Source organism: Sinocyclocheilus grahami, unplaced genomic scaffold, assembly GCF_001515645.1.
Source record: "Sinocyclocheilus grahami isolate Dianchi unplaced genomic scaffold, SAMN03320097.WGS_v1.1 scaffold65.1, whole genome shotgun sequence".
In the NCBI taxonomy this organism is placed as follows: domain Eukaryota; kingdom Metazoa; phylum Chordata; class Actinopteri; order Cypriniformes; family Cyprinidae; genus Sinocyclocheilus; species Sinocyclocheilus grahami.
Window position 1 is genome coordinate 1,896,395 of NW_015505244.1, and position 18,291 is coordinate 1,914,685.

An 18,291-nucleotide genomic window follows, 5' to 3' on the forward strand; every position below is an offset into this window, starting at 1 on the left:
CCTCAGCTAGTGAAAAGAACCAATCAGAGTTCAGGCTGATCCGAGAACAGTTGAAGTTACAAGTAAAGCTACAGTGGAAATGAGACTGACTGAAAATGCTGGGTACCAGTAACGTCATGTAAAGGAGAGGGAGACCAGAAGGAGAACAGTTCTTTTGCAAGACAAGTTAGTGCACTGTAGGGATGTCGTTGTGATTGGACGCCGTGCACCTGATCATTTCGCTGCCCGATTTACTTTTGCAGGAATAGGACACCTAAGAGCTGCTGCCCGCGCTGTCATGCCGGTACATCTCATTATACTGGAGCTCACCGGCCGAACGATTGCACGAGTTCACATGGATTGTTTCAGACGTGATAGCCTATATTTAAGATAACAACACCATTGAGAAAAAAAGTAGTAAATTAAAAACCGCAAATACAACTCACTGCTCTGATGGACACATTTATTAACTTTATTTAATAAAATATTATGCAGTAGCATGTTATCTTCATCAAAAATGAAGACAATGATCATTTTAAGTGGTTTTATTTTACATGTGACTGCATTCTTTCACATTCCTGAAAATTTACCTCACCTGTTAGGGGGCCCGCATCAATATTTTTTCAGGGGGCCCAGAATTCCCTAGCTACGGCCCTAATTATATGCATAAGTTAACACCTTCAGGCTTTCCTCCCAGTCATAGTGGTCAAAGTCATAGTGATAAAAACACAGACGACTATCTGCACTGAATAGTGAATGACCACAGAATGCACTGTATAACTTTCCTGGAGAATACTGTACTTTGCAGAAGTCACTGAGTTGTTGAAAAATGTCTGGAATTTTCAGTGCAAGTCAGGTGTGGAAGCACTCTTTTTCAGGTTGGTCCAACTGCTTACTGCTGCAGTGTACATTTATGTGCAAAAGTACATTTATACAGTGCACAGAAAACAAATATACAGTCCCAGTAAACACGACCAACATAATAATATAGCAAATGCCAAACTGATCAGTGCACTGATAAGAGAACAGAATCCAGGTGCAAAGCAGGAACTCCTAATAAAACTTACTGCTGTGTCAACTTGATTTTTGGCTGGCTGTTTTCTGTGTCTTCTCAACCTAGAAAGAAAAAGGTAAAAGTTTACAGAGCAGCAAAAGTGTTTATTTTTACAACTTCTAGGATGATCTTAATGTTAAATAAATCATCACACAACTTTTCAACATTGACGACAAAAAATAAAATAAAAAAGTTTCTTAAGCTCCAAATCAGCACATTAGAATGATTTCTGAAAGGTCATGTAACACTAAAGACTGGAATATTTTAAATTATTTCACAATATTACTGTTTCACAGTGTTTTTAATTAGATGAACGCAGCTTTGATAAGCATAAGATTATTTCAAAAACACAGAAAGAAAATCTTACCAAGCCCATACTTTTGAACAATAGTTTATGTTTCTGAAGGTTTCTTCTGCAATGTGTCATAGTAAGGCAAATAAACCTTTTCATTTAAGACATTTGGAGTGAATCTGCTCAAGACATTTGCACTGTATGAACTGTCTTGGAAGCGGAAAAAACTTGTACAACACTGTGCCGAGTATCATATTTCTCCTCACTTTGTCCTTGGATGATGATTTCCCTCTCAGTAGCTCCACCAAAACAACTCGCCCTTCTGAACCCCAGGAAAATATGCAGTGTTTTGTGGTCTATTAAAAGAAAAAAAAAGAAAAAAAACATTAATTTTGAAAATCAAAACAAAACAGTCATTCATACTACCAATCATCAGTGGACTAACGTCTGATATTTACAGGTGCATCTCAATAAATTAGAATTGGTGGGTTTTTGTTAAATGTGAGCCAAAATCATCACAATTAAAAGAACCAAAGACTTAAACTACTTCAGTCTGTGTGCATTGAATTTATTTAATACACGAGTTTCACAATTTGAGTTGAATTACTGAAATAAATGAACTTTTCCACGACATTCTAATTTATTGAGATGCACCTGTAAATTTGGTAAAATCTGTGAAAAACATTAAAACATGCTCATTAGTCTTCATCTAATTTTCAGTGCTTTTCCTGTGCGGCAGGGAGTAGTCTATTCACTTTATTTGACTGAGCTGATCCATGGAAAAATTCTCAAAATATCCCACCACTTTCTAGTTTTGCACTTATAGACAGCCCCACAGGAAAAAAGAGGAAGGAACACTGACTATCTGAACACACAATTCACAGACTGAATTTCCTCCAGACAAGTGCTGTTAACATTCCAGGACACAAGTACAGTAGTTGATACTACATTATTCAAAACCTCAGTTACTGCTGTCTGTACTGGACAGCCTGATGAGAAACAACAACTGACTCTGTCCATCTGAACAGAAAAGAACTGTAAACTTGCCCTGGCAACAGAAGCGGCATGCTGTGGGTAGAACATGGAGGCGCTCAGAGCCATCAGCCCAGTGGGGAACATCAGCATCCTGACTCTGCTGCCTGTCGGGACAAAACACAACAAAGAGAACCAAAACAGTTGTTAATAATAACACAAAACAGATGTTAGAGGTCAAAGACCTTATGAGCAAAATTGAACGAATAATAACGGAATATTTGATATATTATGTAATTTCATAATAATGGAGCAATAATCATACCTTTTGCTAAATAAAGTCCCAGAATTCCAGAGAATCCTATAACACCCACAGTGGCATAGAACTCAGATGGAGGGTCATTCAAAAATGCATACATATCTGAGAAAAAAGAAATGCAATGCCGTTTCGTATAACCATGGAAATGTTTCGAGAAAAACAGTGTAAAAACAAAAAAGTAAAAATAAATAAACAATAAAAAAGTAGATTTGAATAAAAAAAAAGAAGCTCGAAATACATAAAAAATAGATTAAAATAAAACTTTGATATAATAAATAAATAACAAAAGCATTAAAAATAATCCTAAAACAAATTTAAAAACAGATAAATAGATTAAGTAAATTTAAATAAATAAATAATACACATTTGATTAAAATAAACAAATAAAAATACATAACACTACAGCATTATACGGACTATAAAAACTTATAAATCTAATTCAATTATTAATTCATATTTATTTTTGACATTATAAATTGGGTCTTTGTACATAGAAATCTATAGCTGCATTCTAAACTTAATGATAGGAGTCCTTCACATGAGTATGATTACATATGGGGGTCTGTGGCATCAAAAATGGAAAACCCCTGGTATAGATGAGTGTATGTTTGTGTCCGTACCTTTTACAATACTATGGGTGGTATTCACACCAGGCTCAACTGTCTTGTAGTAAGACTATGATTGAAAGAGAGAAACATTAAGGTATAAGAGATATTACAGATTAATTCAGTATCACAGTGATGAATTATGAGCATAATGATTGTGAAGTGGCTCGAAATGAACATAACTTGCCTGTACTTTCTCCACGGCAAAATGTGTATTTTCCTAGAGGTGGAAAAGAATCATAACGAAATCATGAAAACCATAAACTAAACATTATGATAATGCATAAAATATGGAAAAGACACACATGTATTATACGTATAACATCTTATGTGTCTGTGTTGAGTACACTGTGTTAACAAATTCTGCATTTCTAAAAGTCATGATTTTCTTTTGAATCACTTCACTGAGCACTGTCAGTACAACAGCATACCTGACACCATGAAACATAAGGTTCCACTGTCTTCCTCAGAGATGCTACACCCTGTTCAACAGTACCGACCTCGGGCTCCTCGTACCTCAGCTGGGTCTCAGGTGTGTCATAGAGTGAAAGCTGTCAAATATAGGGGTATTGTAAAAACCCTTCAACATCATGCCAATGACCTCCTCGTTCTACCCCACAAAAACCCAAAACACAGTGCACAGGAAGTACCTCATTAGTCATTAGAGTGGTGTTATTTTCTTTGGCCTGGCTTGCAGCAAAAACAGTGGCAGACATCAGGCCAAGGGCTCCGGGCACTGCCATGGGCAGCACCACCTCAACAAGGAAGGGCAGAGAAAACAAACATGAAACACGCCATAATGACCTTAGAAACAATGCAAACGATGTATTCATCTATTATGTACAAGTACTAGACAACTGAAATTACCAAACAGCATTACAAGGGAGCAAAAACAAACACAAAGGCATATGAGTTGCACTAAAACATCAGTTTCACAATGATTCAAGATGAGGCACATCACTCTCAGAAGAGAATTTTCTAGAATTCCAGACATAATATAATTCATGAGAAAACGACAATATTATAGTATCATGAGGCAAAATAAAATGTAAAAAAATATATATAATAATATAAAAATACAAAAACACTATCAGGTCAATACCTGGGAACACACATACTGGTAAAAAATGTATAGCCTGGATGCACTGTAAGTCGCTTTGGATAAAAGCGTCTGCTAAATGCATAATATACTAAATGACTAATAAGCTCCAGTTAGCTTAGCTACATCACTGCTGCCACTCTATGCGCATCCTTAAAACAAACGCTTTACTGTATAATCTCAGCTTTCTTATTATGCATAATTATCTAAATTAATTACAAACAAAAATACAACCGTACTTCCATAATTTGAATTTATGTAATGAAAAAAAGAGTATCTTTTACCTTGGCTAGTGTCCCAAGATTTGGCATGATTTTTTTCTTGAGAACAACGTTCTTCTGCTACGGCAAGGCTGCGGGGATAAACTTCTCAGCGACGTGTGAATATTTCGAAACGATTTTGTAAAGAATAATGAATCTCACATTCTCTTAGTTGTTGATCAAAGCATTATTACCTGGGCCGTATTAAAAATGAGATGTTACGGTTTTCATATCTTTTGTGTCCCTCGTGTGTAATGACTTGAATAATGTTGTTATTGTAACACTAAAACTATTAAACTTTATTTAAATAAAGGTGATGTAAAATAAAATATAAAAGTCAGATGAAAAACTTTGAAAATCAAATATGTTGCCTTGACAACTAACTAATATAAGTTTAAGTATTACAATTCTTACTATTATAAAATTACTATTATCAAAACTAAAGCTGAAATAAAAATAAATTAAAGCAAAATATTAATATTTAAATTACAAAAGCACATAACAAAATTACTAAAACTATATATATATATATATAATTATAAATATGAATAAATACTAATAGTATTTAGAGAACATTAAAATAACACTGGAACAATGAAGCTCACACCCGCATGCATTTTCTTAACACATCAACAAAATTTCAGTAACTTCATTTTAATTCAAAATGTTATTAATTTATTAACACTTAAAGACATAATTTGTCTGATGCTTAAATATAAATGTACTTAAAATGATTTTATTAATTGGAAAAGGCACTTCAAAACTTAATCAGCATAGACATATAAATAACTACAATTACATTCATGACCTGAGAAATAGCCTACATACAAGAACTAAAGCACAAAGTCATTTCATTTGTAATTTAATATTTCTTCCTTGTGTGTTTAATGGAGAGAAAAATATCAATAGACATACTTAAAAAGCAAGAGAGACCTAACAAACAATCAATAAGTAACTGGTGGTGGCACAATCTCAACATCTTTTGGAGTGAGTGGAGAATGAAGAACAATTCCAAACTTTTCTCTCAACAACTCTGTGATTTCCTCATCTGAAAGATCTGCTGTGGTTTGTGTAGCTTGTTGTCCATCCACTGAGGACAGACTGGTAATAATCGGTCTGCGGCCCCTGACTGTGAATCTTCCAGTGGGCAGTAAGAGTGAACACAGAGACTTGCAGAAGAAAATCGAGCCAGCAGAACTCTGATGGTCATCATACATGGCTCTGAAATCATCTCTTTCTCGTGGCTCCAGGGTGAATTTGTACAGTTCCGTCTAACATTCTTCTCCAACCCCTGATACTTCAGTCTCAGAATTCATTTCCATGAAAATGAAGTTTCCCTGAGATCTGAGGCGATACACTCCGTGGCTCTTGAGGACTGTCGGTCTCAAGAGAGAGAGGGAGCTGTTATCCGGATCCGAACCCTACACCACAGAGCCATCTGTGTCCCTCCAGCCTCACCATCATGATGAAGTGGTCAAACGGAGGCCCGTAAGCACCGGTGAACCGATTCCTGGCCTGTGCGGAGAGAATAGTCACGTCGAAGCCCCTCTGAGACAGAAGCCACGAGAAGAGCCCATTATTCTCATAGCAGAATCCTCCACGGCGCACGACGACGATTTTTTTTCATATAAAAGTGGCAACTCAAGCCTGACCCGCTCTCCGATATGAATGGTGAGACTCTCAAAGGGAACACTGTTATAAAGTGATTCAGGTGAACGTATCGCAATGTCTCCAATGTCAGAGGACATGGTCCCGAACAGCCGATACGTGCCAAATATTTTTCAACATCCATTGTTTTGCAAAGACCTCAGGCATGTAGTTGCTGGTTAGTTAGGCTAAGAAAACTGTAACCCAAATACAGCTGAACACAGCTACCAGGAACAAACGACATGAAGCTTTACACGACCTTTAAGCATAGGCTGTGAACGCGGACTGTACTTTCTCGGAAGTCCAAGTCTTGTGCTCATGAAAATTTATAAGGACATGAAACTTTCGCATCAATCCTTTATTACCTGTTTGCTATGTTTGTAGAAAACGATTAAAAGTATATTGCAAATATACCAAATGGGAAAAAAAGTTGATTTTAAACAAATGTAGACGTTAATGGAGCTGTTCCGCTTTTAAGTGTTGCCAGATATCGCAAGAGCAACTCAGTTAAAAACAAAACAAAACAAAACCAAAATGAGCGATTGTTTAAAAATTTTTTTTTTTTAGAAATATTAGATAATAAAACAATAATAAATCGAGGCTAAACTTTTCAAAATAATTTATTTTCAATAGTATTTTTTCCTTTCACAAAACATTAACATTATAATTAACATTAATAATTTTCCACACAGTCATCGATTAAAATATCTCTCAAGCAAAAGCATCAGATTAACGCATCATTGGATGAGGAGCCAAGCAATAGCAAACCCAAAAACCGTTTTAAAAAAAAGTATTTATTTATTTTTAAATAATCAACCATCCACTTTGCTATTTATAAGCGGAAAAAACAAGCGACTAGATTCAATGGACATGGCAACAAAAGCTCTAGTTTACGCCCTCTTTGCTGGCATTGGCCAATCAGATCTCGGATGACTTTTTGGTTTCTAGGTGATGCTTACAAACAACCCGTTGCTATGAAAAACACAGAGATGCAAGTCGCTGTTGTCTTATAAGATGGCAAAATAGTAAATATTATACTGTACTATATAGTATACATATGGTACCATATACGTTTATATTAGACCACATTTACAAAGAAGGACTTAACTACAATTCTGTATTTAAAATAACCTTAAAACGGTAGGTAGGTGTTTAGATTAAATGCTATTTAGTTCAACTTGAAAATTTAAGAAACAAAATGTTCTAGTCATGTAACGTTAGGCTATTAGTGTGTAGCTCTGGAAAAGATGCTGACTGAGCCATTTTTTCGTATTGCATGTATTGAATGATATTCTGACTTCCCAATGTCTTTTTGTGCTCTTTTGTGTTCACCTTCTTCCTGGCATTATCTTAAAATACAAGCTAAAGTGATGCCTCCTCCTGAAACAATGTACTGCGCCCAGCAGATCAACATCCCTCCAGAGCTGCCTGATATTTTAAAGCAGTTCACAAAAGCTGCAATCAAGACACAGCCACATGATGTGCTGCAATGGGCAGCTGAGTACGTTAAGTGTTGCTTTTTTAAGAAGTGTACTATGATACTGCATTAGATTGGCATTATATATAATGTATGTTTTATATGGCAATGGAAATATAATAAAGACAAATAACAACAATAAAACTGCTTTCTCTTTCAGCTATTTTTCAGCATTATCAAAAGGTCAGGACCTACCAGTCAAGGAGAGGCTTGAAATGCCAGTGGCAACTCAGAAAGCAGACACAGGGCTTACACCAGACCTTCTAAAGATCCTTCATCAACAGGTGTGATCCACTGTACCTCTTTTGTATGTTTTATACACAGTACAGCAGATGCATTTTTATGAATATTAATGAAATTTCTCTTGCATGTAGTTTGCACCAAAAGAAATCATTACAAAAGAGGAGCTTCTTCAGAAGTGGAAAGACCTGTGCTTACCTATTGAACAGCTTGACACAATCCTTGCTCTTGGCAACTTCAGTGAAAATATAACTTGGATGCAGTTTTTTGCTTTAGGATGCAGTGCTTTGGGTGGGGTGAGTGGCTATAAATATCTAACTGTGTATTTAACAGTACATTAAAGGAATTGTTCATCCAAAAATGAAAATTTGTTGGAAATTAACTCACCCTCAGGCCATCCAAGATGTAGACGAGTTTGTTTCCTCATCGGAAGAGAAATTTAGCATTACATCACTTGCTCACCAATAGGTCCTCTGCAGTGAATGGGTGCCATCAGAATTAGAGTTCAAACAGCTGAAAAAACATTACAGTAATCCACAATTAATCTGTGGGACTCCAGTCCATCATTAAGGCATTTAAACCATAATTTCTGGCCAAAATATGAGCTCATAATCCATAATTATGGAGTTATGGAATCAACGGTTTGAAGTTAAAATGCCTTGATGGATTTGTATATTTAAAACATGCAGCTTTTCATCTCACAAGACATTAAATGATGCACTTTAGCCGTGTTGATTACTTATGTTTTTATCAGCTTTTCTCATTCTGACGGCACCCATTCACTGCAGAGGATCCACTGGTGTGCAGGTGATGTAATGCTAAATCGATCCAAATCTGTTCTGATGAAAAAACAAACTCATCAACATCTTGGATGGCCTGAGGGTGAGTAAAATTTCAGTAGATTTTATAAATAATTTTTGGGAGAACTATTCCTTTAATTATATTGTGTGGTGGTGGCTTCATTTGAGATGTTGTAAATGTAATTCTACTAACTGGCTCCAGATGGTAGTGTTGGATTTTAAATGGTTTCCAATTTCAAGGTGTTGAACAAGAACTAGATTCACACAGACGATGATACACACACACAATGATAGGTGTAAATCATTCAAAGTTTGCTAAACAATGTCGAAAATTTATGTTTTGAAAGAATGTCTACTGTACTTTTCCCACAGACCATCACAAGTGCTTTGAAACACGTATGTGAAATACTCACAGAGGACCCTGAGGGTGGAGCAGCCCAGATTCCTTTTGACACATTTCAGAGTCTGTACACATACTTGGCACATCTGGATGGAGAAATTCCTAATGAACAGATCGACAGCTTCTTGCATAGTTTAGAGGAGTATGCGTGAGTACACACGAATGCATTCAGCTTAATTTACCGCAAAACACTGTCTTAAAGTCGTAAAACAAATTTAAAGTATTATTTTTAATGCTACTAGTTTAATGGTTAATATATTTTTTCATATTACCCTGGAAAAAAACTAAAGAAAAATTGTATGATCAAAGGTGCCCAATTGTGGAGCAAAAAATGTGAAATACTCAATCATTCTGACAGCAGATCGTTTGAGACTAAATGAGCAATAAGAGGCTTTATTGAACGAAATAGACACATTTTTGAAGGTGACAATTTCTTTTCTGTTTCCCTTTGTTGCCAAAGAGGTCTTTTAGGAGGACAAGTGATAAGGAATAAAATTAATGGCTTTGACATTGCTCCTTGAGGCATCTTCAAGACTTTTTTGTTAGAATTTACACCTGTGAAAATACAAAGCCTTCTGTTGTTTCTTTCTTTGAACCAAAAAAAAGTGTTCTATATTCAAAACTACTTCAAACAATAATTGAGAAGGTACGGACATGATTTAAAACATCACGTGATGTAATAATTGCATAATACAAGACAAAAATCTGAACCATTATTTTCTTTACACGTAAGACAATTCAGTCTATAACTGCAGAAACAATACCAGAAATGATCATTGCACTATAAGAATTTGTGTCCTGTGGGTGGTTTTGTTGTCATACTTTACCAGCACACCAACAGCAATCATCTTTATAAGTTGCATTCAAAGAAACATGATTTTATCCCCTGTATTCTATTTTAGCTAAATGTTTTTAAGACATTTTAACTCAGTTCAACAGCTTAGCACATATAGTCTATTTATCTATTTTACTATTAAAGACGTCATATGATGTTGCTAAAAAGAACATTATTTTGTGTATTGGGTGTAATGAAATGTGTTTATGCGGTTTAAGTTGCCCCGCCTTTCTGAAACGCGTCGATTTTTACAAAGCTCATCGGTCTGAAAAGCGAGGTGTGCTGTGATTGGCCAGCTATCCAGTGCGTTGTGATTGGCTGAATACCTCAAGCGTGTGACGGAAATGTTACGCCCCTTACCATATTGTGATGCCGTGTCCCAGCCTGAGCGACGAGACAAAAACATTAAAACCCATTATAAACAAGACATTTGTTGCATCCAGTGGGGACATAATTACGGATTATAAAGACTTATACTGTCTTTTTACGCATTGCATTGCACTGCACCGCGTAATCATAAAACTCTGTCTGCATTTGTGATCGGAGAAATGACAAACAACAAGCCCTACTCTACACTGCCCAAAAAACTCGCTTTAAATATAAAAATATAAAAACTCTTTAAATATAAAAAAACGTACTTACAGTCTTTGAGTCAGAACAGCCGGCACTGTAGTCTACTCTTCCAGGATCAGGAAACAGTCCTCCATAAAATGTGCTGCACACATCTGAATATTTGGGTTGAAGTGTTCTGGAACAGTGTTGTAAATACAACTTAACCACTGATTTCTAGTCGTGTCCATTTTTGGAAGACCAAACAAAGTAGTTTCGCTTTCACAATGAAACACAGCGTCACACACGGTGGCCTAGAGTGAGCGGCGGCGGCCTACAGTGAGTAGAGCAGAGGCGGCGGGCTTGAGAACGGCGCGGCTGGCAGATTTGACGAAGGAGCGTCCGGAGGGCTTGCGGCAACTACATGTGACGACCCCGGGCTGGACTCCACTACATCCACAGTGAAAGCCGATCCGGTGATCCACAGCGCAAAGTTATTGTATTTCCTCAGCGACCAGCACGGATCAGCTCTAGGCATGACGAAGCAGATATCGTCCTCTTTTGGAAGGCCAAACAAAGTAGTTTCACTTTCACAACGAATCACACAGCGCCTTCACGACATGGTGGCAACAACAACAATACTACAGCGAGAATAAAAGTTACGCCTTCTTTCTTTGCGTGAACATTTGGGCGGCGTTATGCAAATCTTCCCACATCGTGACGTAGATGGTTTTAGGTAGGCGTGGCTGACTCTTAACTTTTATAAAGAATATCTCTTTGGATTTGAGACTTTAGTCTTTGCAACTTTACAGATCTTATTTATGCACCAAGAGCTTGTAACACTTCAAAGAGAAAGGAACAATTATTACATTTTTAGTACAAACATTAATTTAGTCAATTTAATTGGCATGCAGACAATACATCAGTAGATGCTTTGTACTTACCAGTTCTGCTTGGAAGTACATTTAATATGTTTTTTCATACGGTTTCAGCACTTTTAAAGGCTGAAATGAAAAGACCAACTGTGTTTGTAATTTATGTTATTTAAATTATGAATGAAAAAAATGGACATGGACTGTCACAGTTGGTACAGTGTAGTAGATAGGGCCTGTAAGTATATTTAAACATTTTTCAAAAGATAATCTTTTGTGTTTAACAGAAGATAGTCACAGGTTTGGAATGACATGAATGTGAGGAATTTTCATTTTTGGGTGTATTGTCCCTTTAAGTCTTAACAGACTGATGTCACTGTAACAACAGGAAAACAGAAAACAGTCTTTTTCTGCTGCTTTGCATGTCTGTATGTGTACCAGTCACTGATACCACGAAACCAACCCTACCTTACCACTGTGCTTTTTTTTAACTCTCAACAAACACAGAAGCAAAGTAAATGTTTGCTTCTGTGTACATGAAGAAGCTCAGATCTTCAATGTGATAAGACAACTACAAATTAAACTCCAATTCAAAAGAATTCTTATGAGTTGATTCTTATCACATTTACTTATCTTTATTACAATGTCATACAAACGCTAATATCTATTAGTATTCCTAGAAACAGGATCTCTAGAGAAAAAAAGTAGTCCATTCCTGTGAATACGCAAATGTTTGGAAGCATGTTAGTGAGTCAATATTACAGACACTGAAGCAAGAATAAAGAAATGTCACAAGTGTGTGTTTTAGAATAATGATGATAAATCTAAAGCAAATGAAAGTAAATGAGAATTGAAAAGAGGATGTTAGTAAACAATTAAAAAGCAAGAACAGTTGTTTCAGAAGATCCGGCCGACTTGGATGCAGCAATCTCCTGTCATGATGAAAAAACAGATTACACATAACATTTGTAGACATTTAATTGGAAACTTTGTTTTTCCTGCTTTCAGAGAATGCCAAGGAGGAATGGTGCAACCTTCAAATTTTACAAGCCTCCACAGTGCTGAGAAGCCTGAGTAAAATCCAGTACAAATGGTCCTCAGGTGGTGATATCTCACAACACGCTCGAAAACTACTGATCCTAGTTACTGTGTCTTGTGTTTGCCCTCTTTATCCTGTATATTATGATGTTATTTGATTATTTCACCCAAATAAATAATTGAATCTCAAATCTAGCTTGCCTGGAATAATGTTGCAAAAGTGAAAGATGTAGCGAATCAGCTCATGGGGAAATATGAATAATTAACCATAACTAGTTATAATTAACTATGCTTCAGCAGCTTTGTCTTCACTAGTTCATATAAAGAAATTAAATTAAGATATTTATATATTTAATCTATATAAATGTATCAATTTAATATATATTTTTAAAAAGGCAGAAAAAAAGATTTCCAAAATAATTTTTTTTCTTTCGCTGTCGCTCTTTTCATTTTGATTTTTTAATAACAAATGACAGTTACATCACCTAGACAATTATGACCTACAAACATATCAAAATAATAAAGGAAATTTACTTTTCATGAGAGAAAAGTGTTTTATGTAATTTTAAATGTTAGTATTTTAGTATATTTTTAAATAACTAATAGTTTGGGGAAGAAGAAAATTGTCATTGACCCATATATGCAAAAATATATAAAGGGAGGGAGGAAGAAAAAGTAGTGTGTGTGTGTGTGTGTGAGAGAGAGAGAGAGAGGGAGGAGGGAGGAGGGAGGAGGGCATCTAATCGGATTATGGAGGCAGAGTTTTGTAACGCACGCGTCTATTTCTCACTTATCTTCTGCGGGGAATGTCCAACGCTTCCACCCTCAAAGCTGCTTGTTTGGAACATCACAATATCAGAAAAGTTTCTCCAGGAAACAAATTGCGACATTCTGAAGACTTTCATATTACATGGAACTGCAAATCTACTTGTTTTCGGTTTCCACATGCGTTTCTGATCGTCGCCGGGTGCTGCTGATGAACACTACATTGACAGTGGCGTTATAGAGTCAGCAGTTATCAAAATGAGCTGATAAAACTACGGTACGTTATTATTACATGGACACCAATTGCACTTGCTTTGAGTGGGGAAATGAAGTCGCGGATACCCAAAAGATTTGAACCTCCGTTTGGAGATTAGACGCTTTTTAAAATAGCATTTTTGCTCGTTTGGTATCTATGATTTTAACGTAGGCTACCTAAATGCAGCTGAAGGAGACCAGGAGGTGACTTGAGGATTTTATCCTATTGGGGTTAAATGGTTCTGATAACGGACTGCAGGGATGGCGGAGGATCATCTCCAGGAAGGGTTAAACCACTTAGACATGCTAAAAGCGGCCCGATCTGTCCCACTATCGTGGAGGAATCACCTGATCGCGCGGGCGATGACGATTATGATGAATATCTTGGCTCGGTTGAGTTGGATGAGGACTTCGAGGAGTTGGATGACTTCTCTGAACTGCCGGATAACAGGAGTATCGTCTCAGATGACTCCTTTTATCCACCGGACGATGACTTTGTTGACTCCGAGAGAACCCCTTCCCCGGAGAGTCCCGCTCCGCTGTCCTTTTTCCAAGCGTGTCGCAACAACAACGCGCTTATAGTGAAACTCATGATTAGACAAGGTGTTACGGAGGAGGACGTCCAGGAGACGGACAAAAACAATAGAGTAAGTAGTTTAGGAATATCAGACACAAATTAAATGAATAATTAAGTACTGACACACTTTACAGTACAGTACGCATTCTATATCGCATGCTACAGGTAAAGGCGAAGTATGTAACAAAGATGTGAACGAGTCGTTCTCTTGAGTCGGATTTTTTATTTAAATGATTGAACAAAACCGGTCTGAACGATTCTTTCACGAATTGAAATAGATTAAAGGGATGTTTCACCCAAAAAACGAAAAATTGCAGTTTATTTACTCAACCGCAGGCCATCCAAGATATAGGTGACTTTTTTTCTTAAGTAGAAGAAGAGTAAAGATGATTTTTTTTTAGCTGAAACCATTGTCCATGGTTATTCATAAAACGTAAGTAAACGGCTACCTGCACTTTGAGAGTCAAAAAAGAAAAGAAAAAAAGAAGCACATCAGGCAACACAAAAGTAATAATACCCGTGACTCCTGGTGATATCTTGAGGTCTTCTGAAGCAAAATGATCGGTCTGTGCAAGAAACTGAACTTTATGTGCAACAGACTTCTGTATTCTGTTAACCTGGTCCGGTTCAAGCGTTTTGCATAGGCTATGCTTTGTTAAATATGAAGCAGTTTTACTTAAGATGCCTTCAAAGTAGATACCAAAGATTATTATAACCAATGTCTATCACATATGCGGAATGATATCTAAAAGTTTTTTTATTTTTATTCTTTTCACTAACATTTGGATATAAAATTGAATAAAACGTCAACAATAAAAACAGCTAGCTAGTTTAACTGATTATCTTAAAAGTCCATAGATATCGCTATTATTTATTACGGCTGTTAGCACGTTCTCCGACAAGCGGAAGCGATGGACCTGTTTTCTGGGTTTGGTCAGGTGACGTTTGACATATACCCCATTGGCCTCAGGCAAATGGGATGTCTTATTTTTTACAGGAACTGGTTCTTTCGGACAGTTCATTTCAATGAACTTGTTCAAACAACTGATTCACCAGATTGTTACGTACACAATGACGTAACATATAAGCAATTATATTATTAAAGCATCCAATAATGATGTGAAATGCAAATGTTTACTGTACATGTCTAAAGCATATAAATTGATTTAACTAGACTTAATCAACTCGCCTTTTTACATAAACCATGAGGAACCATAAACACTTTTATTTGGCTCCTTCATTTCTTCAAGTGCTCGGTTCACGCATGCTCAAATCAGCAGCTCATGGGTTCTCCAGTCTGAGTCTGAACCGTTTCCTCAGTTCAGTTTGGTGTGACTGTCGGCCACATCCAAAAGTGAGTTTTGATTGAGCAACTTGTAGATCTGTTCTGGCTTGAGCTGTAAACTGATTAAGATAGGTCAGTCCCATTGGTAAACTGGTTAAAATAATGATTTGATTGTGAACCGGACTTCACTCCAGACCGTTTGCCTGAGGCTATGGATTACAGGTAATGATGTTGTAAATAATGCACAGACCAATCATATATTGTCAGATATTTCAAATATTTTGTGTTGCCTGATAATCTTTTCAATCTCAACGTGATGGTAGACGTTGACATTTATGAATCTCCAAGGATCATGACTTCAGCTAAAAATCTTCTTTATTGTTCTTCTGAAGAAACACCTACATCTTAGATGGCCTGAGGGTGAATAAATTAATAGCAAATAAAAATTTTTGGGTGAACGATCACTTTAACAATTCATCGACTCTGAACTGAGAACTGTCTTGTTTGAACTAGGGATGCACCGATATGAAAATTTTGGCCGATACCGATAACCGATTATTCTTTATTTTTGAAAGCCGATAACCGATATGTTGGCCGATAAATCTATATCCAAATTGTTATATACTTTTTGAGAGCCTGATTACAAAAAAGGTCTCATCATTAAAAGCCACATCCCAAACACTTCAACATAAGCAGCCTAGTTTGAACGGTGTACGTTTTAAAAATATGTTTACTCTCCCATTACCAAATTTAGTCATAAAAAAGTCTTACAAATAAATAAAATTATGCATAAATAATGCAAACAAGTCACTGGACATCATTACACGTGTAAAGAATCAAAATGAATGCGCCATAGATCAATAAAACGGAATAGCCTCTGCACGGACAATAATTAAATGATTTTAATTACTAAACCATATTGTTGATGAAAATAAGAGAAAAATACAATTAAGCTACATTACGTGTTTTATTTATAATGATTTTCTATGGGAGGAAAGCGTTTAATGTGCAATTTAACGAATTGCGTTCTGGGGTCGTCTGCTTGCCTGTACGGAGTTGATCCTTTTAAAATCACTTAATGCATTTCAAAATGCACATTTATATTTGTTGTTCTGTATATACTTTGAGTCAACAACAAGACATAGGCTACTGTATTGTCTTTATCATAGTCCGTTATTATACAACATTAAGCATTTTGCTGTATGGGAGGACAAGTGAAAGTTTGCGCATTGTGTTCATAGCCATCTCTTTGCCTTGTAGTACATTAAATAATAACTATATATCGAATTTGATCTTTTAATTGAACTTAATGTATCTTAATACATTACGCCATGTTAGGTGTTTATGTTTTTCTACAGGAGGAAAACGCTTAACGAGAGACTTTGTGCATTGCGTTCATATTCTGCTGTTCTGTGGCGACGGATTTGCGGGTCTTGTCTTTTTCTTGCAGGACCCTGTATGTTATAGTACTAAATTAGTTTTAATCGTTTAATCACCACAGGGTCTTGTCTCCATTGGCAACACGCACCATTTGTGTCGATTGCAAGTGACGTCATTTAGTAATTTAGTTTCTTTTTTCTTGTCTTCACCACCTGGCTACAGTTGTGAAATGTTGAGCGATTCAAACAAAAAGTAATCAATAAATAGAACAAAATAAAAAAAATAAAAGACTGCAAGTGATGTCGCTAGCGGAAGCGCAAGTGTCTGAGAGTGCAAGTCTGAGAATGCAAGTCTGAGAGTGCAAGTGCGAGGCTGCAGCTAGACCCTCTTGGAGTTTATGGTAAAAGCATTTGGAATCAAACAAGGAAATGACTTAAGGAGAGAAAAGTAAATTACTTTAATAGCCAAATAGCAGAAATGTTACAAATAAAATGCAGGCCTACTGGAAATTTCATGAATTGTATGAGTTTTATGAACAGAAATGGTTTAAATTTTAACATTTTGTTAATATTATTTGTAGGTTTATAAACTTTTTTTAAATAGACTTGGAGAACAAGATTTCGTTTCTTAGTTGTTGAGGATTTTTATAAAAAAATTGAGAAATGCAAAGGCTGACCACAATGTTAATTTAAAGTCTCAACCATCTATCTTCTTCATTCTTACCTATAGTTTAATTGTGATAGTCACAATAACTTACATTTAGGCTGATTCACACTGCCCCAACAAATGCATGGTGTTAACACACTGATCCAGCACAACCCAGCACTCCTTAAACATATTGTGGTGTAAATGTAAAGGTGATTTATAATGTTCCAGTAACAAAATGTCATCCAGTAACAAAGTCAGTTAGACAATCGATTTTACATGAAAATCAAACACATGAAGTTTCAGGGTTGATTCTGGCAGACTGCTGTGACCTCTAAGGCATCTGTGGTGGGATAATTACATTATATAAAAGTAAAAACAGCTGACAATTCAAAGGAATACATGCATTTTAAAATAGAAAACAGTTTTGTAATAATATTTCAGAATATTAATGTTTTTACTGTATTTTTGTTGTCATACTTAAAGGGGTCATATGATGCGATTTCAATTTCTCTTTGGAGTGTTACAAGCTCTTGGTGCATAAAGAAGATCTGTAAAGTTGCTAAGACTAAAGCCTCAAATCCAAAGAGATATTCTTTATAAAAGTTAAGAGTCAACCACGCCTACCTAAAACGGCTCGTTCTAACACGCCCCCACATGTCTACGTCACAATGTGGGAAGATTTGCATAACGCCGCCCAAATGTTCACGCAAAGAAAGAAGGCGGAACTTTAATTCTTGCTGTTGCCGCCGCTGCTATGTTGTGGAGTCGCTGTGTGTTTTGTTGTGAAAGCGAAACTACTTTGTTTGGTCTTCCAAAAGAGGACACAACTAGAAATCAGTGGTTAAGTTGTATTTACAACACTGTTCCAGAACAGTTCAACCCAAATATTCAGATGTGTGCAGCGCATTTTATGGAGGACTGTTTCCTGATCCTGGTAGAGTAG

General features: G+C 36.2%; 3 protein-coding genes across 10 annotated transcripts in view; 2 read left to right on the forward strand and 1 right to left on the reverse strand.

The window, feature by feature from the left end:
• Positions 1–50: 50 nt before the first annotated feature.
• On the reverse strand, positions 51–4,703 carry LOC107584978 (MICOS complex subunit MIC26-like). Of its 2 annotated transcripts, XM_016271781.1 has the most exons (10): positions 4,605–4,703; positions 3,872–3,976; positions 3,653–3,772; positions 3,409–3,441; positions 3,237–3,291; positions 2,623–2,718; positions 2,373–2,464; positions 1,592–1,681; positions 1,047–1,095; positions 51–358 (listed from the first exon to the last, which is right to left on the reverse strand). In XM_016271781.1, the coding sequence occupies exons 1-9, from the start codon at positions 4,629–4,631 to the stop codon at positions 1,054–1,056; spliced, it is 660 nt and encodes a 219-aa protein (XP_016127267.1). In that variant the 5' UTR covers positions 4,632–4,703; the 3' UTR covers positions 51–358; positions 1,047–1,053. The 2 variants fall into 2 exon arrangements, with proteins under 2 accessions (XP_016127267.1, XP_016127266.1); XM_016271780.1 differs by lacking the exon at positions 51–358 and having other exon boundaries at positions 436–1,095.
• A 1,094-nt stretch (positions 4,704–5,797) lies between these two features.
• Positions 5,798–12,602, forward strand: LOC107585024 (ropporin-1-like protein). Of its 7 annotated transcripts, none has more exons than XM_016271832.1 (6): positions 5,798–6,395; positions 7,590–7,728; positions 7,865–7,988; positions 8,079–8,240; positions 9,117–9,292; positions 12,409–12,602. In XM_016271832.1, exons 2-6 carry the CDS (start codon positions 7,598–7,600, stop codon positions 12,476–12,478), a joined length of 663 nt encoding a protein of 220 aa, XP_016127318.1. In that variant the 5' UTR covers positions 5,798–6,395; positions 7,590–7,597; the 3' UTR covers positions 12,479–12,602. The 7 variants fall into 7 exon arrangements, with proteins under 7 accessions (XP_016127318.1, XP_016127315.1, XP_016127316.1 ...); XM_016271829.1 differs by having other exon boundaries at positions 7,634–7,728; XM_016271830.1 differs by having other exon boundaries at positions 7,634–7,728; positions 9,117–9,286.
• A 598-nt stretch (positions 12,603–13,200) lies between these two features.
• LOC107584982 (ankyrin repeat domain-containing protein 33B-like) overlaps positions 13,201–18,291 on the forward strand; it is a 14,965-nt gene continuing 9,874 nt past the window's right edge. Inside the window, exon 1 of the mRNA XM_016271783.1 lies at positions 13,201–14,105. Within this exon, the coding sequence (XP_016127269.1) occupies positions 13,695–14,105 (411 nt within the window). The 5' untranslated portion in view covers positions 13,201–13,694. The remainder of the gene's footprint in view (positions 14,106–18,291) is intronic.